The sequence below is a fragment of the Ovis aries genome, chromosome 6, assembly GCF_016772045.2.
Source record: "Ovis aries strain OAR_USU_Benz2616 breed Rambouillet chromosome 6, ARS-UI_Ramb_v3.0, whole genome shotgun sequence".
NCBI lineage: Eukaryota > Metazoa > Chordata > Mammalia > Artiodactyla > Bovidae > Ovis > Ovis aries.
Genome location: NC_056059.1, coordinates 89,841,199 through 89,864,131, shown reverse-complemented (window position 1 = coordinate 89,864,131; position 22,933 = coordinate 89,841,199). Strand labels below are relative to the sequence as shown.

The window sequence follows — 22,933 nt, the reverse complement described above, 5'->3', positions numbered from 1 at the left end:
TTCGAGGAGAGTAAAAATACCAATACCACCACCACCACCACCACCACCACCACCATGAACTAGCCAGGTTAATGTGATTTAAAAAAAAAAAAAAAAAAAAAACAGGCCCTTTAAATGTAACAAGTTGCTCTCATGTTTCCCAACAGGATCAGAAATCACACTAAGTTGATTTAAAGAAATTTGAAGAAAAAAAGAATAAGAAATGAATGTGAATGTTGGGAACTAAATAATCTACAGAATGGCAATAAATAATAACACGTTATTCAAATAGCATTTAGTCGACAGTTATCATTCATAATTATCACACTTTGAAGTAAAACCAGAAAACGTTATCTGGTAACAAGTACAGCTAAAATGCTCCCCACCTACAGCAGCGGCGGCTTTAATCTTCCTCCTGACATACGTGTGGCTTGCTGGGTTATCACCCACTAATATGATACTGAGGTGGGGCCTTCTGTTCCCAAGGGAAACCCAAGAGTCCACGCCATGCTGGATTTCTTTCTGGATTTGTTTGGCCATTTCAGTTCCTGAGATAATAATTGCATCATATCTGTGGAAAACAAACAAAAAACAAATATACTACTAAGAAGGCAGTAAGGACTATCCAGCCACATCAATTTTAAGTACGAGAGTGAACAAAATATCTATGATCCCCTAAGCGAGCAACCAAACTTTGATTTTTTTCAGATATATTTGACACTCATTCTTCAGGTTCAGAAATGCATGCGTAACTTTTTAAAACTAGTCCAACTCTAGTTTTTAGTTCTGCATTATGATCTGTCTATAGTATACATTTCTTCATCACTTTCACATATGTTTTCTAATTATCAAATCACATACTCAAGACCTAGAATATTGGTTCTATTAAAAGCTCTGCTTTTTTTTTTTTTTTTTTCAGAAGAGACAGATCAGCACAGTCGAGTTAAAACTGGCCCCTATCTTCAAAGCCCCAGACATGTTGCATATACCTGGCCCCACAGCCTTTTGACCCAAAGACAAAGTCAGTTCATTCTTAATAGTACATCCAGTACAAAATCCTGAAGTCATGAGTTCTACACTACACAGCTGCTCTCATTTGCTCCAAGAAAAATTGTGCCCCACAGCTTTTGGACTCTGTGACGACAGCTGCCAGTACTGCCATGCTTATCATTGATGGGATCAGGTCAGGAACCAAGTGGCTGTTTCCCCTTCTCCCCACAGCACCACCCCCACCACCCTGCTCATACCAAGGCATTATTTCTAACAGAAAAAACACACAAAACATTACTTCACAGCAGTTTATAAGTGTTTAAGAAGGTAAAGCATGCTAGACTTTGATAGATGACATAAATTTATCTCTGGAAAGGCACAAAAATGAATGCATTATGGGAAGGCTTTACTGCTCTCCATGATCTCAAATTTTAAAGTGGTGAATTAATATTGCTCCTACTACATGCAGGAGACATAAGAGAAGTGGGTTCAAACCCTGGGTCAGGAAGATCTCCTGGAGGAAGGCATGGCAATCCACTCCAATGGAGAATCCCATGGACAGAGGAGCCTGATGGGCTATGCTCCCTAGGGTCACAAAGAGTCGGACACGACTGAAGCAACTTAGCATGCATGCACACACTACTGCATGTTTAGTTTTTAAAGGTATTAGATAAAATAAAAAATAGTCCCATCTGGTGCCCCTGTCCTTTCACTATTGAAAGGTCTGGTGGAAGCATGATCTATAGTGCATGAATATTATACAAAACACTAAATGCAGGTCAATGAATATTATGCAAGAGAAGAAATGGAAGAAAGAAAAACCTTTACCAACTTAATTTTTTCAATCACCTGTACAACTTTTATGTTCTAACGAGAGCAGGCATCATGAATATCAGCCAGCACGAACAAAATGAAAATGTGTCACCCCTTCCAAATAAGTCAGCTCCCCTTTCTGACAGGTTGGTATACACACATGCAGAACCAGATCAAGAACAACTTATTTCAACCTGGCACCAGTGGTCTACAGGGTTCATCCAATTATGATGTCAACAATATTCTGCTAAGAAGTGATCCTGAAATACAGTCTATGGATATATACATCAAAATGGCCCGGGAAGCTTACTGAACTTGCAATTTCTGGACGCCCTCCCTCCATCACACCCATGATTCAGGACCCCTGGGGGAGAAGAGACAGCCTGGCAATCTATACATCTAACAGGCTCCCACAGGTATTCTTATGTATAAGCATGTTTGAAAACCACTTCTTTAGTTCAACACTAAAGTGTATTTTAATAATAATGTGTCTGCTAAGTCACTTCAGTCGCGTCCGACTCTTTGCAACCCTATGGAGCTCTCCAGGCTCCTCTGTCTGTGTGATTCTCCTGGCAAGAATACAGGAGAGGGTTGCCATGCTCTCCTCCAGGGGATCTTCCTGACCCAGGAATCTTACATCTCCTGCATTGGCAAGTGGGTTCTTAACCACTAGCACCAGGTTCTTAACCTGGGAAGCCCCTATAATAATCATAACCATAGGTAAACAAGTAACTGGTTTTGGTATCAGGGTGAAACTGCCCTCATAGAATGAGTTAGAAAGTATCCAACCCTCTTCACATTTCCAGAAGAGTGTGTGTAGAATCGGTTTTATTTCTTCCTTAAATGTTTGGTGGAATTCACTTGTGAAGCTCCCTGGCCCTGGGCTTTCTTTGTGGTAAGGTTTAAAACTACAAATTTAAATTATTTAATACAGAGGGCTCTTGAGTGACCTTTTGTAGTTTGTACATTCTAATAATTGGTATTAATACATAATTATCAGACTAAAGATAAAATACATTCACTTTTGAGTTTAAATTTTATTTTTCAGGATTAAGAAACACACTTTTTTCATTATTTACTTTGAATTCCTGATGCTCATTTGTTATTGATTCATTTAAGTGGACTTTAAATACTAAGGGCCTTCCCAGGTAGCACAATGGTAAAGAATCTGCCTGTTAATGCAGGAGACACAAGAGGTATGGATTTGATCCCTGGGTCGAGAAGATCCCCTGGAAAAGGAAACAGCAACCCAGTCCAGTATTCTTGCCTGGAAAATTCCATGGACAGAGGAACCTGGTGTGCTACAGTCCATGGGATTGCCAAGAGTCAGATACAACTGAGCACACATACACACACACACACACACACACACACACATATTAATACTGAAAGAACAAGGACCTCCTATATTAACAAGTACTAAGGGCCTGCAGATATGGCAAACAATTTCAACATGATTCATTTATAAGAGGTAGAAAAAAATAAAATAAACAAATAATAAAATAAAAAGTAGTTAAAAAAATACTTTCCAAAAAGTAAGTTGTGTCAACAATATTCAGATAGGCAAAATACTCTGCTTTAGAAGTGAGTTTATCTGCTAACATATATCTGAAGTCACTTTTAAAGAAGTCACTTTTAAAGAAGTGACTTCAGATGTAAAGAACATACATTTGTATTTTAAAATATAAAACCATCTGAGCTCCATGTTGCATTTTAAGAGCATATGAATAGCAATGCAGCTGCTTACATGTTTTATTAGCCAATTCTCTGTTAAATACAGTGATTTATTCATAGATTATTGTGAAACTGGCAACAGTGGACATAATTCAGGATAATTACAGCCTGGAAACGATAAAACTGTGTGACCTTGAGAATGTCAGAGATGATAATGGCATAAACTGATTCCTGACTTCCAAAAAGACAATCTATTTGCAGATTAAACTTGATTGCACCTTTTCTGTTGGAGGCTGAGGTGACAGGGCTTAACTTTACATGATAGCACTGATGTGCTAAATTGGCCTGCTAATTACAGCTGACATGGTTTGGCCTGGCCTAGCTGATGTTTACAGATAAACACCCATATGATTGCTACCCAATTATGAAGAGGGACTTAGAGCATTTTCAGTCGTAGCTGGTCCATCAAACTGATTTCCCCAGTCACTGGAGAAGCTGAGCAAGCCTGGCTCTGTGGGAGTCACAATGTAAGGATAAATGAAGCGACCTCGAATTAGTGGAGGGCCAATGCAAGATGCCTGCATCAGTCTACCTGCTAGAAGTACTGGTAAACACACACATTAAGAGCTCACATAGACCTCAGTGCATAAAGAAATGAGATTTTTTTAAACATGCATATTGTTGAAAACTGTTAAATATCAGCAACAACTCAAATGTTCGGCCATAGAAGCACACAGCTCCAAAGAATTCAACTTCAGATCTCGATTGCTGTCAATCCATTCTCCACACTGCAGCCAGAGCAATTTTCCAAATGGAAACATGCCAGCTCCCTTGTTAAAACTGGACTATATACCCATTGAAAAAATTAATTTAATAAATAAATATTGAACACTGCTTATATGCCAGGCACTACTCTATGCACCAGGAATACAAATAATAGTACACAAAACAAATTACTCACTTTCACAGAAACTATATTTGTAGTTGAAGAAGACATAAGCAAAATTTTAAAGCAAATATTTAATATATTATGTGTGAGAAATAGAAAGAAAAGGCATTTGTGGAGGCCAGATTTACTATTTTCCATAAGAAGGTTAAAGTGTCACTTCCCTAATTAATAGGGTAACACCTGAGTGTAAACGAAGAAGTGAAGGAATATGTTTGGTGGTTACCTGGAGAAAAGAACTTAGGCTAAGGGAAGTACCTAGCAAGCACAAAGGACTTTAAGCTGGAGCATGCCTGGTATGTTTGATGAATAGCAACGAGGCCAGTGGCTGCAGTGGAAAGAACAAATGGGTCAGAACAGGATGTAAAGTCAGAGAAGGAGTGTGACCTCAGATCACATTGCATTCCAGGCCTTTGAAAAGACGCTGGCTGTTTCTGTGAGAAAGCAGGCATTTGAAGATTTGAGGAGTGTCATGACCTGATTTTCATTATTCAGTGATAACTGGTTAAAATGTGGAGACTCTATAGGAGGAAGCAGGGAAGTGAGGACGCCAGTGAAGAGGCTAGTGTGGAATCTCAGGCTTGGACATGGGCGGAGCAGGCAGTCAAGGTGCTGAGAGTAGTCTGATTCTGAATCTATTTTGAGGGTGGAGCCACTGGGATTTACTGAGACTGAATATAGGGTGTAAAGAAAACAGAACAGAAGTCAAACATGACTCCAAAATTTTTTACATGAAAAGCTGAGGGAAAGGGAGTTTTAATTCAAATCCAAATGTCCTGTAGCTTACATGCCCCTGCATGAGCTTTCTTCAGCCTCATGGTGCTTACCAAGTCCCACAGTACACACAGCTACATTTCAGTTTATCACTTGTGCCAGTTTCTCATTTCTGGGCCTTCATATACACTATTCCTTTGACCTAAAACACTCTTCATCCTCCTTCTCACTTCTCTAACATCCCTACCAAATCTGTTCCTCATTCATTCCCACACGGTCCTCAAGTCTCAGCTTGGAAGGCAATCTGGGAAATGCCCCCTGACACCTTCAAACTGGGGATCTGCCTCTGCTAAGAGTGCTCACAGCACCCAGCTCTTACCCTCATGTAGAGTCTTAAGTCCTTACTAAAATTACTGTCTCTCTCACAACACTCTAAGCTGGGTAGGACAGGAAGCTTATATTTACTACTGTGTTTATAAAATATTTGTGGGATTATCAGAGTTAAATTGTTTATTGTATTACAGTTTTGGAGTTAATATGTAGCCACTGAAAATAACGATAAAAACAGCATAAAATTAAGTGAAGAAATTAAATGAAAAATATGCCAACGCTTTTGACTGTGTGGATCACAATAAACTGTGGAAAATTCTGAAAAAGACGGGAATACCAGATCACCTGACCTGCCTCTTGAGAAACCTGTAGGCAGGTCAGGAAACAACAGTTAGAACTGGACATGGAACAACAGACTGGTTCCAAATAGGAAAAGGAATACGTCAAGGCTGTATATTGTCACCCTCCTTATTTAACTTCTATGCAGAGTACATCATGAGAAACGCTGGGCTGGAGGAAATGCAAGCTGGAATCAAGATGGCCGGGAGAAATATCAATATCCTCAGATATGCAGATAACACTACCCTTATGGCAGAAAGTGAAGAAGAACTAAAGAGCCTCTTGATTAAAGTGAAAGACGACAGTGAAAAAGTTGGCTTAACGCACAACATTCAGAAAACTAAGATCATGGCATCTGGTCCCATTATTTCATGGCAAATAGATGGGGAAACAGTGGAAACAGTGGCTGACTTTATTTTTCTGGGCTCCAAAATCACTGCAGATGGTGACTGCAGCCATGAAATAAAAAGATGTTTACTCCTTGGAAGGAAAGTTATGACCAACCTAGACAGCATATTAAAAAGCAGAGATACTAGTTTGCCAACAAAAGTCCATCTAAGCAAGGCTATGGTTTTTCCAGTGGTCATGTATGGATGTGAGAGTTGGACTATAAAGAAAGCTGAGCACCAAAGAATAGATGCTTTTGAACTGTGGTGTTGGAGAAGACTGTTGAGAGGCCCTTGGACTGCAAGGAGATCCAACCAGTCCATCCTAAAGGAGATCAGTCCTGGGTGTTCATTGGTAGGACTGAACCATTTTAAGCTGAAACTCCAATACTCTGGCTACCTGATGAGAAGAGCTGACTCACTGGAAAAGACCTTGATGTTGGGAAAGATTGAGGGCAGGAGAAGAAGGGGACGACAGAGGATGAGATGGTTGGATGGCATCACCGACTCAATGGACATGGGTTTGGGTAGACTCCAGGAGTTGGTGATGGTCAGGGAAGCCTGGCGTGCTGTGGTTCATGGGGTCACAAAGAGTCGGACATGACTAAGCGACTGAACTGAACTGACTGAATAAAACAGTGAGATAGGTAGTATTCTGGATATTTATCTTTCTATCTTAAAATGGTATCAAAACAGATCCTGAATTAAATTAAAAGTGAATAAATGCAAAATATGTATGAAACATAAGAAGAAATAGTAAAATTAACAACCTTACTACCCAGTTTATAGAAAATATTATCATCATCACTGCAATTGTGTATACTGAAACCCTCCCCTATCAAAACCTTATCTTCTCCTAGAGAGTTAAACACAATCCTGAAATTGGAGTTTATAATTCCATTGCTTTCCTTTATCATTTAAACTAATGTTTGTATCTCTAAACATTAGAAATATAATCATATATATTATATACTATATGATGTAATATAACATATATATAGAATACATAATGTATATCAATATATGAGCTACATTATATATCTCACATTTATATATGATATAAATATAAAACATACTCTCTCTCTAAGGTTTACACCCAGGAATGGGATTGCTAGATTATACGATACATTTATATGTATTCAGTTTATGCCACCTTATTTTCAAAGTGGTTGCACTAGTTCATACATCCACCAGTAAGTAGTGTCTAAGAATTTCTACTTCCTTGAGATTGTCAAAGTTTTTACATAACACATTAGTTTAATGGCAGGCATTTTGTTGTAGTTTAAATATGTGTTTCCCTAATTACTAGAGGTTGAATGACTTATAGGTTTATTGGCCATCTGGAATTCCTCTTTTACGGGGTGCCTGTTCATCTCTGGAAAAGGAAATGACAATCCACGCCAGTACTCTTGCCTGGAAAATTCCATGGACAGAGGAGCCCTGTAAGCAACAGTCCATGGGGTCGCAAAGAGTCGGACACGACTGAGTGACTTCACTTCACTGTTCATCTCTATTGACCATTTTTCTAATGGATTATTAGCTGTGCCTAATTTGTAGTAGCTATTTATGCATTCTGAACACTAATCTCATAACAGTGAGAAACGGAGTATTTCCTGCCATATCGGTAAACAAGGATGTCACAGTCATCAGGGATTCCAGTCCTCCAGGCCACTCAGAAGGGAGAAGACCTGTGCCATCTGGCAGCCATCAGACCACAATGCAGCCACTCTCTGTGGTGAGCACCAAGGAACCAGAATGTGAAGATTCCCAGCAGGCTGGCCCCAGAGAGCTGAGCTGCATTTGAAAGGAGTGATTTCAGTGAACCCAGATTCTTGCATCTTCCCATACATAGAAAAGTGTTAAACTCCTTAACTTGAGATAACTGGTTTTTTCATTCACAAAAATACTTTTGATGTTCAGACTACTTGTTCTTTGTTTCAAACTTCTATATAACCTGACTCCCCCCTCCACCTCCTTGGAGCAGTTCTCTCAGGGATACTTAAGATGATACTGCCTCCCAGGATTAAGTACTAAAAATTTCTGCCAAATAAAACATAACTCTCAACTTTCAGGCTATGTCTGTTTTTTAAGTCTACATCAGTTATATCTGTGTATCAAGTATCACCAGTGTATGGTTTGACTTTTCACTTATTTTACAGTTACTTTCGATGGAAAGTTCTTAATTCTAATGTGAAAACCATCTTTACCTCTAGAACTTACACTTCTTGTCTCTTAAGAAAACCTTCATCATCTCTGACAAAATTTGTTTTACAGAACACAACAGGACTCACAGTTGAGCCAGATTGGCTAAGGAATTGCCAGGAACTTTCTGAGACGCTATAGGCTAGATTTAAAAATCTTACTGGGCTTAACTAAAACCTCTATAAAGTAGTTCTGCCAAGCCTCAGTTAAGAGCCACTGATTTACACCCCATCATTTTCAAAGTAAAAATCCCCATTCTAATATTCCTGATAAGTGGTCAACTACCTCTGTAACCAAGCAGGATCCCATGAGGCCTTCCCAGGACAGGCTTTCCCCCATATCTTTTGAAGCACATTTCCTGAGCTGTTTTGCAGATGTAAAAAAAACCTCCCTCATGCTAACAAATGAAAGATGTTAACCATTTGACAATGATGAACACATAGCCCCAGGCCACCAGGAGTCTAAGGACCAATAATGTTAACCCCTGAGATAACCACTTTCCTACCTCATCATCAGCCAATCAGAGAATTGTGCATAAGCTGATCACAGACCCTGAGACACTCCCCCTCCCTCACTTGGCTTTTAAAAGTGCTCTGCTGAAACTCTTCAGGGACCTTGCAGCTTTTTAGGGCGTGAACTACACATCTCCTTGCATTGCCTTGCTGTAAACCTTCCTCTACTCCCAAATCCTATTGTGCATCAGACATATGAACTTGCATTAACACTTTCAATATAAAGAAACCTATGAGGCATGTGTATATGCTTGAAACTGGTCATGGGGCATGTATCCATAAGCATGCAAACAAGCATACAATCTACCAACTAGGACTCTTTGCGACCCCATGGACTGTAGCCTGCCAAGAGTAAGAATGTTGGAGTGGGTTGCCATTTCCTCCTCCAGGGAATCCTCCTGACCCAGGGATAGAACCCATATCTCCTGTGTCTCCTGCAATGAAAGCAGATTCTTTAGCTGCTGAGCCATGGAGAAAGCCCAAAAGTATAAATTGATAACAAATTAACAAATATTGTACACATAAGCTCAGTTATTACAACTAAATTACAAAGCTATTGTGGAGAGGTTTGTATTGAATACAAAAAATTATTTCATCACAGCAGAATGTACTCTCTTCACTGCCTGCCTACATGATTTTAAAAACAAGTGTTTAAAAATATATTTTGTAAATGAGCCAGAAAGTGTTGCACTTTGTTCAAAATCTACTGGGAATTATTAACATATTCAAAAAAATAAGCCAGACAAGGGCAGAATAAGGAGTTCAGGTTTGAAACATCTAGTGAACTGCAAATACTGAAAACAAAGCTTACAATAGAAATGTACCCCTTTCCTCCAAAAGGAGGTACTAAGCTAATTAAACAATGACGCCTCAAGCATTATAGAAGCAATTTTGAAATTCTATTGCTGAGGGTTGAATTGTGTCCCCCAAAAGATATGTTCAGACCCTAATCCCTGATACCCACGGCTGTGATCGTATATGGAAATAAGGCATCTGCAGATGTAATTAAGCTGCAGGAGAAGTCACACTGGAGTTCAGTGACCTTAAATACAATATGACTTTTGTCCTTATAAAAAGACAGAGAGAAGATGGCCACATGAAGACAGAGGCAAGATGGCCACATGGCTATAGGCACAAAGTCAGAGTCATACAGTTGTAAGCCAAAGAAAGCCAAGGATTGCCAGGCCAAGAGAGCATGGTTCTGTGGATTTTCTGGATTTCAGACTCCTGGCCTCTACAAATGTGAGGATAAGTTGCTGTTGTTTTAAACTGATGAGGTTCAGGGCAGGGTGCCCCAAGATGTGACACTCTAACATGCAGATTATTTCCAGCTGAAAACAACCAAGGCCCAGAAGATTTGGGATGAAACCTTTGAACTTCTCCCAGATGCCTAAGAGAACTTTAAGAATTGGAATTCCAGTTCCAGGAAGGAGCTGTCACCACAGATAACCATACTAAAGTATGAACTAGGCGTGGAACAGGGAGGAACCTAGCAAGGCTGGTTTGATCAAAGCTCCGTGTCCCTCTGTCTCTAGATGGCCAGGCAAACATTTGTTCACCAAACATTAACTCTTTTCATATTCCTGTGAATTACCTTACTTCTCTTCGAAGTCCTAGACACTTACCTTCTTCTCCTTAGTCCAAAATAATGTATATACCTCATCTTTCCTGTCTTTGGGATTCTTCATGTTTCTGTAAATTCCTCATATATAGTTAATATATTTTTTATTTTTATTTTTTGGGTTAATCTGCCTTCTCTCATTTCAATTGCCAGCTCAAAGAACTGAGAGAAAAAAGAGAAGAGTATCCCCTCCTCTACAACGCCATCTAGTTTGCAGTACTTTGTTTATGGCTGCCTTAGTAAATAAATACATCTTTAATCCCAATTCAAAGTATCCCAATTTGTGGGAAGAACTTTTGATGAATCTCCTGTTTTTCACTGAGTATGTGTCAGTGAAGAGTTCTGACAAAACTTAGCCAACTGGAGGAGAGAATGGCAAACCATTCCAATATTCTTGCCACAAGAACCCCACGAACAATATGAAAAGACAAAGAATATGACACCAGAAGATGAGCCCCACAGGTCACAAGGTGTTCAATATGCTACTAGGGAAGAGTAGAGGGCCATTACTAGTAGCTCCAGAAAGAATGAAGCAGTTGGGCCAAAGCCAAAATGACGCTCAGTTGTGGATGTGTCTGGTGGTGAAAGTAAAGTCTGAGGCTGTAAAGGACAAAATTGCATAGGAACCTGGACTATTAGGTCCATGAATCAAGGTAAATTGGATGTGGTCAATCAGGAGATGGCAAGAATGAACATCATCAGTGAGCTAAAATGGACGAGAATAGGCAAATTTAATTGAGATGACCATTATATCTACTACTGTGGGCAAGAATCCCTTAGAAGAATGGAGTAGCCCTCATTTAACAAGAATCTTAAATGCAGTACTTGAGTGTGATCTTACTTTTTTACCTCTTAAAAATGTGATTTCATAAAAAAATTATACAGTGACATTGCCATTAACACAAATCAAAAGTGCAGTCAATTTGACCCTTAGATATCTTTCACACAATGCACCCTGTCATTACTTGCTCAGGTGACATTTCCTGCAAAGGTAGGAACTTTGCAAGTCACCCCCAAAGAAGGCAAGACAAGGAGCTCTCCTTTTCAGCAGTTTATTCTCCCCCTATTGCTCAGCTAGCACTAAAAGTCCCTTCATTAGGAAAGAATATGTCATAATGGAGGAGCCAGGGAGGAGAGTTAGCAGTCGGGCAGCGCAACACATTACAAATTACTCACTCAAAGCCAGAAGTCCTGAGAGGCAGCCCTGTTCACCCTTAAAAGCTGGCCAAGTTACTTAACTGCTTTCAAAGGCATGCAATTTCCTCATGTATATAATGGGAATAGTCTCTGTTGACCTTATATAAGAAGCTTTGACTAAGAGTCGATTGACTCATTTGTAAAAATGGCTTTCCTAGCTTCTGTTAAGTAATAGATGGAGAAATATTCAGAGAACCAGAAGTAATATGGGACTAAAAAGCCATCAGGGCTTCCCTGGTGGCTCAGTGGTAAAGAATCTACCCGCTAATGCAAGAGACATGGCTTCTATCCCTGGGTCGGGAATATCCCCTGGAGAAGGAATTAGCAACCCACTTCCATATTTTTCCCTGGGAAATCCCACAGACAGAGGAGCCTGGTGGGCTACAGTCCATGGAGTCACAAAGAGTCTGACACAACTTAGCAACTAAACAACAACAAAAAAAAATCATCAACATTTACTGTTGTTTCTATGAACTTGTCCATTTACCTATTCACTTTACAGAAAATAACTACAACCATCCTAATCTATGGTTCCTAGAACTAAATTAAGTGTTTAATTAGCTAAAACAAAGTAGTATACAGGAGGGGGAAAAAATCACTACTTTTCTTGTGTATCAAAATACTCTTTCACAAAATAGTAAATCAAAGTCCACTCACAAACAACAGTGTATTTAATCTGTATACTTGACATCTTGCTTCTGCATCTATATTTTAATCTCATTTTCAACCACAACTTTAATTAGAGCTGTAATAAACTATTTTATGATCTATGAAGATGAAAAAACCTAATACAGTCATAAGCAATTAAAATATCTCTGCAGGTCCTAGCATAGTGCTTTGTATCTTAGGGCAAAATTTGAAGATTTGGGGGTTCAAATTAACAACAGTAACAAAACAAACTCAAGGGAACCAGGGCAAAATTACATATGGAATAAAACCAATCACTAACTAGTACTAGGGAGCCTTTCAAAGCAAGTGAATTTATTTTTAAGTAAATTAATATTTAGAAATGTTAAGTTTAAAGTTTTTAAAAAAACATTTTATTTCACATCCCAAATGCTATCTTACACTATGAAGTAAAGGAATTATATTTTTATAAATCAATAAAAAGTAAAGCAAATTCTTTCCATTATGTACGATTCTTTCATTCAATTTTGTAACTTCAGACCTCTAACCTGTAATGCAGAACATCAGCAACAACCTAAACCCCTGGAGAAGGAAATCGCAACCCAATCCAGTATTCTGGCCTGGAGAATCCATGGACAGACGAGCCTGTCGCAAAAGAGTCGGACATGACTTAGTGACTCAACAACAACCTAAACATTCATAACTTTTGCAGAAAAAAATCTTATATGCTAAGCTTTGTACTATGAGAACACGTGGGCAGTTTGTTAAACCCCATGTACATCTTCTCAGAACAGTTTTTTTAAATGTTTAACATAAAATACATAGTTTACAGAAAACCAGTTTTATTGAAATATTGTTATCAAATATTTTTTAAAAAGCATTAAATAAAACAACTAGTGGCAAGTCTAATTACTACCATAATATCAAAGAGTATTGGTGAGTGTATATATGTTTTGCGATCTCTGCATCAACTGTGTTATTAATATACCTGTATTTTTGCTGGCAATATTATAAGTTGTACTCCTATTACTTTGGTTTGAGGCAAACATTCACAATTGAAGAAAATGCTAAATTTAGTAGAGATTAGTGACCATCTAAGTTTAGGTATCCTTAAATTCTATCCATGGATTCCCAAGTAAAGAGATACCCTGTATTAAAGAAATCTGACAACACAGTTTTTAAGGTTTATATGCAAAATCAGGTGTCTTGATTCACAAAAGTTCTGCAATTTACTAAGAATTTTCAGAACGATGATAAGCAATAGGGAAATTTATAAATTGCTTATAGAGAAATGCACCGGATAGATCATGCATTTTCCAACTCTGTCTTCATCATCTATTTACTGTGTTATCATGGACAAGTTATTTAATTTCTTTAAGTCTCAATCTCCTAATCTGTTAATTGGGAATAGTAATAGTGTCTACTTCTTTCAGTTGTTATGAGGATTGAAGGACAAACTATACGTGAAAAATCTCAGCAAAATGTTTAACACAGAGTAAGGAAACATTAAATATTAATATGAATTTATTTTTCAACAATACAACTGGACTGCTTAAAGCAAGATGATATTCATTGCAGAGTTAATAAATAGCCAAAGTGGGAAAAGGAAACATCTATTTTAAAATTATAATATGCCCTCAGTTTAGAATGACAAATCTTTGAATAGTCTCTTGGTTAGAGGCATACTCTAATGAGAATAATTCTAGAAACCTAAGTAGAGTTCAGATCATTAAGTGAACAAACCTGGTTGGTATGATGATGTTGACAGGAACATGACCTGCATCTGAGAGTGAATTATTTCATATTTCAAGGACTAGACATTAACCAACAGCAAAATGGTTAGGTAAATTAAGGCCACTTGACTTAACGTAATATTATACAGCCAATAAAATGTTAACAAAAACAATGGCAACACAGAAAATACCTATGATATTAACAGGAGCAGCTGTATAAAACTTCTTGGATACTATCAAACCTGAGGTGGTCTTTGAAACTAATTTAGGTTTGTATTATATCCCATTCTGAACACAAATCAGTTGATTTTTTTCTTGTCCAGATTGCACTTAATAGTAAATCTCACTAATTACTAATCATTAATTTATCCCACTCATTCGACAGCTCAGTTTTCACCCAACCTCCTACATCTTTAAGCATCCTTCTACAACTTAATCATCCCTAAACCAAACTATTTTTAAAAATCTTCATTGAGCTCCATGGAATTCCATGAGAAGTATGCGACCATAGAAGGTAATCTGCTGGGTTTCTTTGTTCCTACTTTTATCATCTAACTAGGGTATTAACCGGAGAAAGCAATGGCACCCCACTCCAGTACTCTTGCCTGGAAAATCCCATGGACAGAGGAGCCTGATAGGCTTGCAGTCCATGGGGTCGCTAAGAGTCGGACATGACTGAGCGACTTCACTTTCACTTTCTTGCATTGAAGGAAACGGCAACCCACTCCAGTGTTCTTGCCTTGAGAATCCCAGGGATGGGGGAGCCTGGTGAGCTGCCATCTATGGGGTCACACAGAGTCGGACACAACTGAAGCGACTTAGCAGCAGCAGCAGCAGCAGCAGCAGCAGGGTATTAACATGAAAGAATAATATAACTACAAAGCATCTGAAAAACAAAGATTTGGGTCATTAAAGAAATTGCTAGATTATTACTAAAATCATGACTAACAAGGTCTGAGATTAGTATTAATTTTCTGTTTACCTGTTGATCCATTTTAATCAGAAAACTTGATTTTGGAGACATTACATTAGAACATATTATTTCTGAACAGCTGAAGCACAGATATAAAACTAAGATATAAGACCATATAAATGGTGAAGCAGTTATAAAAGGTTCATAACTGCTACAGTCCATGGACTCGCAAGAGTAGGACACAACTTAGTGACCAAACCACCACCAATAAACGCTTAGAAATAAAAACTATAACCAGATAGCTATCATAGCTCATTGTCATTAAGAGAGGTAAGGCATTAAGACTCAAAAATCACAATTCCAGCAAAATAAAATGTGATTTTGAGAAACTGCCCTTGCTAGCCATTAGTACAAACTCTATCTTGGTTGAAATAATTCCATGGAAAATCAGCTTCAGTAATGGTACTAACTGGAGTCTGGGTTCTTTAAGCTTCACATGAGGATAAAATGATCTTTAAATCAATTCTATAGCAGACAGAGAAACTGAGTAAATACTAGAAAAGAGGGTCTCAAGAAAAACAAACAAGTGTACATATACAATTTTTCTTTTTAAAATTATTAAAACTATCCATTCTATGAAAGAAGAAGGTGTTAGTTAGTTGCTCAGTTGTGGCCAACTCTTTGCAACCCCATGGACTGTAGCCTGCCAGGCTTCTTTGTCCATGGGATTCTTCAGACAAGAATACTGGAGTGGGTAGCCATTTCCTTCTCCAGGGGATCTTCCCCACCCAGGGATTGAACCTGGGTCTCCTGCATTGCAGGCAGATTCTTTACCATTTGAGCCACCAGGGAAGTCCTATAAGACATGATCATTTACATAACATAAGCCAGTATCTCTTACTAGCTCCAAAAATATAGGTTTTTTATTTTAAAAAAATTAATGAGTTGATGTAGTAAAGCATGGTTTGGGGAAGCCTCTGTTGGAGGATACCCGAAAATCTGCCTCGAGAATGGCATTAACATAAAAATCTGCAACTTTGCCTCCAGATGGGATAGACTGGTGCCCAGCTCCATACACTTAAAAACGCTGCGCCAGACTCACGCGATGTTTTACAACCCAAGCACATTCTGATTTGTAAACTTCTCACACAGCAAGGCAGAACTGGGAAAATTTAGTCACCAAGAATTTTTTATTTGTAACTTTTTGGCTTTTTAGGTAATTCATTTCAAGAAACAATAAGCTGTAACAAATAGAAGGGGCTTATTCACTTATTTCCTTGACATTTAAATATATTTTCTTTCAATTAATAAATCTGTTTTATCATGAGTAAATGGGGGGAAAACTCACTGCAAATTTTAAAGGGAAACCATTCTGAGATTAAATATTAAACAATAAATAATAATTTTGTAATTTTCAAATTCTGTTAAACACTATTTCTTGAAATTCTCTACTAAAAAAGTATTTATATGTTCCATTATAAGTATCTAATTAGCCAAAGATATGAAAGACAATCAAAAATACTTTGTTTCATTTGAGGCTCTATACCAGAAACTAGTAATAAATCTGTTAAATGAAAACAGTCAATTAGCCTCCAATTAAAATAAATAAATTTATATTAAAAAAAGAAAACAGTCAATATCATTAGGGAAAGAGTTCATCAAACTCAAAGATTCACTGCAGTAAGAAAAACACTAAGGCTCAAATTTCAAGTCAAGAGGATAATGTAGGATTTAAACCACATTCACTATGAATAACTACACAACTAATGTGTCACTACATATTAACTCATTATTGACCGGGGGATTTTTGCAGACACTAACACTTGTGGCCAGCAATTTGTTATCAAGTGATATTGATATATTTCCAGTCAATAACATTTGGGTAACAAAAGACATATTAATACATCTCTGGTCAATAATGTGTTAAAAGAGATGACCGAGGATGGGGACAAGTGGGGAGGCAGACAGTGGCGACCTCTGGAAGATGGAATCTCTTCTCTCTGCTGGTCCTAGAAGAGAAAAGAGACACCAATGAGCATCAACACACTGTCCGGATTTCTCCCCACCCGAGACCCATCAGTCCACAGGTGTTTATCAACCTTACAGCCAACTTCACCTTCATACATGGTACTTAGTGACAAGGGGATGTCAAAATGCCAGCTATCCTAACCTAACTAGTGCTGCCTTGAAAAAATAAAAACCTATCAAAGGTATTACTTATTTCTATACAGCTCTAATCTGAATGCAGCTGAGTTGAAAGTAACACTTCATTTACATTAAAAATAGCTTTCCAAAATTATTCCAATTATTTTAAATTATAAAAGACCATAAATTCAATTTTAAAAGCTCTGTATTATCCATGTGTGTATGTGCATGTGTGTGTGACAACAAGTGGCTTCAACGAGATAGATTTTTAGCTGTTACGGTTCTCATTCAGTGTATTGATACCTGGAGAAGACAGGATGATGGGGTTGTCTATTTACACCATCTGACAAAGGGAAATTAACCAACTTACACAATTTGAAAACGGTTATCTTCACTCTGGGAAGAAGCCCTAAAATAACTCAAATTCAACAAATAATTATCTAAATAGCGTGACTGTGGTGCATAATTCCTTCAATTCTGTAACGCAAAGAGAATTCTACAGAATCTGTTTTTCCTAGGTTGCAGAGTTTGTATCCAAAAAAAAACTGGTAATTTTTTTCAGACACCATGAGAGCTTCCACAATCAGAACTGTGAGTCATTGTTATTTTTCTCACATATTCTCTGGAAGACAAACAGCAGTCATTACAAACTAAGTCCAAAGTAAACCCTATAGGAAATTTTTTTTTTTTCACTTCAATCACCCAAGAGTAAGATCCAAATATATACAATGAAGAGTTAATCAATTTAAGTTAAATAAGCAGCCACTCATGTTTCCTCATCACTGATCTTTCCTTTCTTCCCGGCATAGTGCTGGGCATGGGGCTACAAAAAGACGAGTAAGGCACAATCTCTCGCCACGTAAAACTGCAGTTACAGAATGTTACTGAAGTCCCTGTAAGCCTGAAAAAAAATGGACTCACTAGCTCTGGGTCAAAAGAAATTATTCTTAGCTTCTTAGATCTGAGTTTGTATAATAGCTACAAGTAACGGACGGACGAAGCGTACCATTTGTACAGAACAGTTAAAACCTACTCGCAATCTGCTAGCCAGCAACAAGGTCCAAAGAGATGCAGTGAATCTAAGATTGATCATGTCAATCTAAGACTGCAGACATTTGGGAAGCGCCATCCAGAGAAATACCGAAAAGTCAAGATTACTGTCTGATTTTGTGAAATCATTAAGAATTGTAGAGCTGGAAAAAACCTCAGTATTACCACCAACAAAGAAACTCATAAACTCTAAACCATCTGGCCATTGCCCACTCCTTTGTTTACGAAATACAGCCACAACCAAAACCAAACAAATGCTTCAAACAAGCAGACCACGTGTTTTTAAGGCCCCTTTTCTCTGGGTCTCAAAGGTCTTCTTCAGTCACTCAACTGCACCTGCTGCAAAGATGGAACGTTCCAGTGAGCACAGAGAACATCCAAGCTGCCTGATTTGAGGCGGACGCGACCAGCCGGCCTGGCCTGCAAGGCCAAGTTCGGAGCGAAGATAGGCCTCGCCCCCGCCCCGCCGCGCGGCTGCCCAGGAGCCCCGGGTCACACGCGCGAGGCCTCGCCCGCGCCAGCTGCAGGCGTCCGGCCGCCCCTCCCACAGGCAGTGGCTTCGCACCCGGGAGCGCCCGGACCTGAGGAGGTCGAGCGTCCGGGAGCGCTCGTACCTCACGCCGCCGCTCCGAAAGCCCCGGAACGCCTGCCCCGCCGGTCCTGGCGCCGCGAAGGGCGACACCGCGCCCCGGCTCAGCGCCGACACTCGGCCCAGGCGGCCGCGGAGCAGCCAGAAACCGCGACCCACCACTGTCATGGCCGCGAATGCCGGCTCCCTCACAGAGGCACCACCTCCGCCACTCCGGTCCTCACAGCGCCAGGCCGGACTCCGCCCCCACCCGGCTCGGCGGGAGAGCGAGTCCCACCAGGCGGGGGTTCCCCTTGCAGGGGCGGGGCTAGAAGCCGAGCTCAGGGCCGGGGCGGGGTTGACGGACCCGAGCCCCAGGCTGGACTAGCACGTGTGTCGGAAGGCAGGAGTTTGAGGAATGGCCTGGCGGCGACATGGTTTCTCTTGCACTGGGCACGCTGATAATGTGCCCATAGCGAGGAAACAGGGAAAGCGTCTAAACTAATCAGTTCAAGCAGCACGCTCCCTTACTCCCAAACCATTGCTCTGCCCCCGCAGCTGCCCAGGCTACTGGTGATTTCATTTAAAGCAGGAAGGATATTACAGAGTCTGTCTCCCTTAGTGAGACCTTGGGATACCTTTCTCCTGAGATCAGGAGAAAGAAAGACAAGTGTGAGTGTGTGGAGGGAGGAGGGAGACCTGGCTGAACAAGGCTTGGACCTAAGAATTTCTATTGCTCTGTTATCATTTCCACTTTGGAGAGGAAAACCTATCATTCATTTTCTGGAGTCTATGATCAAACTTACACTACCTAGGAACCTTTGTTATGTGGTGAATTTGTAGTGAAAAAACAAATTAGCAGCTTCCTTTAAAAAGTAAAAATCAGACTGGCCTTTTTTTATGCTGAGATGTGGTAGAAGATGAACTGAGTTATGCTTTTATTTGAGCAAAAATCAACTTGAATCAGGCAGCATCCAACCTAGCAGAGAGAAAGTTCTAAGGAGCGTATCTTTCACAAAATGAAAGACTTGTAGGCAGAAGGGAGCAGAAGTTATACTAGACAATAAGTGGTTTCGTTTGGCTATTGAAAGGTTATTTTCCTTTAAAACTGCAGAGAGCTATCAGACCTACTACCTGACTAGTGATAATATGAAGAAAGAAACAGAACTACCTTCATGCCTTTGAATTAAATATTGTTTTTTAAATTTTTCTTGTAGTCCAGCTTAAGGATAATGCAAAGTATAGAAAAAGTTGTGCACAAAATGAAAAATACATAATTTGGAAAATTAAATATATTTTCTGTTTTAAAAATATAGGATTATGTCTATGAATTGTTACATTCATTAAATTTAAAGTAATAAAAATTATCAATAATAATAGCTAACAGTTTCTGTAGGTTTACTCTGTTCCAGGCATTTGTCCTTTACATGGATTGATTCATTTAATCTTGACAATAATTCTCTGAGAAAGATCCTCTTGAATTCTCATTTTACATATGATAAATTTGATCTATGAAGTAATTAAGAAACTTGCCCAAAGCTACAAGTCTAGGAAGTGGTACATTCAAAATTCAAACAAAGGCATTTTGATTCTGTAGGTTAAAATAATAGTAATAATCCATGGGACAAAGAAGACATGAAAATGGAAAATGAACAGAGAATATATCAAAATTTGAGGAAAGCAGCTAAAAAAGTACTTCTGGAGAAATCGGTAGCCTTAAATGCTTATTTTAGAGAAGAGTAAAGGTCTAAAATCAATGGTCTAATAATCTCTAGGTCTATCCATGTTGCTACAAATGGCATGGATTTATTCATTTTTTATGGTTGGGTAATATTCCATTTTATGCATGTACCACAACCCACTCCAGTATTCCTGCCTAGAGAATCGCATGGATGGAGGAGCCTGGTGGGCTACAGTCCATGGGGTTGCACAGAGTCTGACAGGACTGAGCGACTTCACTTTCACTTTCACATCTTATTTATCCATTCCTCTGTTGATGGACATTTGGGTTGCTTTCATGTCTTGCCTATTGTAAATAGCACTGCAATGAACATCGGGGTGCATGTTTCTTTTTGATTTATAGTTTTTTTATGGATATGGGGCTTCCCAGGTGACACAATGGTAGAAGAACCCACCTGCTAAAGCAGGAGACACAGGAGATGAGAGTTTGATCCTGAGATCAGGAAGATCCCCTGAAGTGGGAAATGGCAACCTACCCTAGTATTCTTGCCTGGAAAATTCCATGGACAGAGGAGCCTGGTTGGCTACAGTCCATGGGATTCCAAAAGAGTCAGACACAGCTGAGCACCTGAGAACACAAGCACAGATATATGCCTAGGAGTATGATTGCTGGATCATATGGCAGTCCTATTTTTAGTTTTCTGAGGAATCTCCATACTGTTCTCCATAGTGGCTATTCCAGTTTACATTCCCACCAACAGTATAGGAGGGTTCCCTTTTCTCCACACTCTCTTCAGCACTTACTGTTTGTAAACTTTTTGATCATGGCCCTTCTGACCCATATGAATTGATACCTAGACTCATAGACTTTGGAAATAAACTTATGGTTACTAAAGGAAAAATGTGGGGAGGGATAAACTAGAAATTTGGGATATACTACCCTATATAAAATAGATAATCAACAAAGACCTACTGTATAACAGAGGGGACTCTAATCAATAGTCTATAGTGATATATATGGGAATGGATATATGTAAAACTTAATTACTTTGCTGTACATCTAAAACTAACATAATATTTTAAGCCAACTGTACTCCAATATAAAATAAAAATTAAAAATTTAATAAGATCAATGGTCTAAGCTTCTACAAATTAGAAAAATAAGAACAACAGAGCTAAAGATAAGAGCTAAATTAAATAGAAAACAAAAACAGCTCATGAAATTAATTTTATCAAAAGTGAATTTTGAGAATTAATCAATACAATTGATAAACTTGTAAGACTAATTAAAGGAAAAGAGCATTATAGGGAGCAATGCATTCCTATTCTCATTCCTACATGTTTTGCTGAGTGTCAAGACTAGACCCTGACCACTTTTTACCTGGGCCATTTCTCAGGAGTCTTTTTTTAAAAAAATATTTTCTTATATTTAAAGAAACTAGTATTTATTTCAGAGAAGGCACTGGTGACCCACTCCAGTATTCTTGCCTGGAAAATCCCATGGACAAAGGAGCCTGGTAAGCTGCAGTCCATGGGGTCGCTAAGAGTCAGACACGACTGAGCGACTTCACTTTCACGCATTGGAGAAGGAAATGGCAACCCACTCCAGTGTTCTTGCCTGGAGAATCCCAGGGACAGGGGAGCCTGGTGGGCTGCCATCTATGGAGTCGCACAGAGTCGGACATGACTGAAGTGACTTAGCAGCAGCAGCAGTAGCAGCAGTATTTATTTGTTTAAAATATTTATTTATTTATCTGCACCAGCTCTAGTTGCAGCATGCTAGCGAACTCAGGCCCCCTATATTGGGAGCATGGAGTGTTAGCCACTGGACCACTAGGCAGTTCCCCATCTCTCATGAGTTCTCCTGCAGCTGGTAATTCTGAGCGATGAGGTAATTACTCCCTGTATACAAAGAGAATGCTTGCTTACTGCTTGCCTTAAAGGGATGAGATCCTTAAGCTCAGAGTTCCTCATCTGTGGTGCAACAGCCGACTGACTACACATTCAGGCTTCATCTGGTCTTCCATGTCATCCTGTAGTACGTGGGGCTCAGGAAAATGGAACAATGATGCTAATGCTCCAGCAACTACTTTTTTGGTTGATATCATTTGCTCATCTATTGCAAGGTTTATTTCCGAGCTCTCTCTTCTCTTCCATTGTTCTGTGTGTCTGCTTTATGCCACCATCACATCCTTTGATAACTGTGGCTTTGTAATAAGTGTTTAAATCAGAGAGTATGAGACCTCCAACTTTATTCTTCCTTTTCAAGATTGTTTTGGCTACTCAAGGCCCCTTAAGATTCCATATGAATTTTAGAATAGGTTTTTCTGCTTCCTCTAAAAATGGCATTGAGACTTTGATAGATATTGCATTAAATCTGCAGATTGCTATGAGTAATGTTGGTATTTTGGCAATAGTAAGTCTTCCAATCCATGAACACATGGTATCTTTCCATCTACTTATGTCTCCTCTGATTTCCTTCAGCAACATTTTGCAATTTTGAGTTTAAAGTCC

General features: G+C 39.1%; 1 protein-coding gene across 19 annotated transcripts in view; it reads right to left on the bottom strand.

The window, feature by feature from the left end:
- Window positions 1-19,002, bottom strand: part of MTHFD2L (methylenetetrahydrofolate dehydrogenase (NADP+ dependent) 2 like) — a 142,039-nt gene extending 123,037 nt beyond the window's left edge. For 13 of the 19 annotated variants that reach the window (XR_009601076.1, XR_009601080.1, XR_009601079.1 and 10 more), the window contains exons 1-2: window positions 18,786-19,002; window positions 366-550 (exon numbers count right to left, since the gene is read on the bottom strand). Coding sequence is in view for 14 of the 19 variants with exons in the window: in XM_004009908.5 (XP_004009957.3) it covers window positions 366-550; window positions 18,786-18,928 (328 nt within the window). In the remaining 5 variants the exon portion in view is untranslated. The other 6 variants (XM_042251873.1, XM_060417212.1, XM_042251875.2 and 3 more) reach the window with 6 other exon arrangements.
- Between the last annotated feature and the right edge of the window lie 3,931 nt (window positions 19,003-22,933).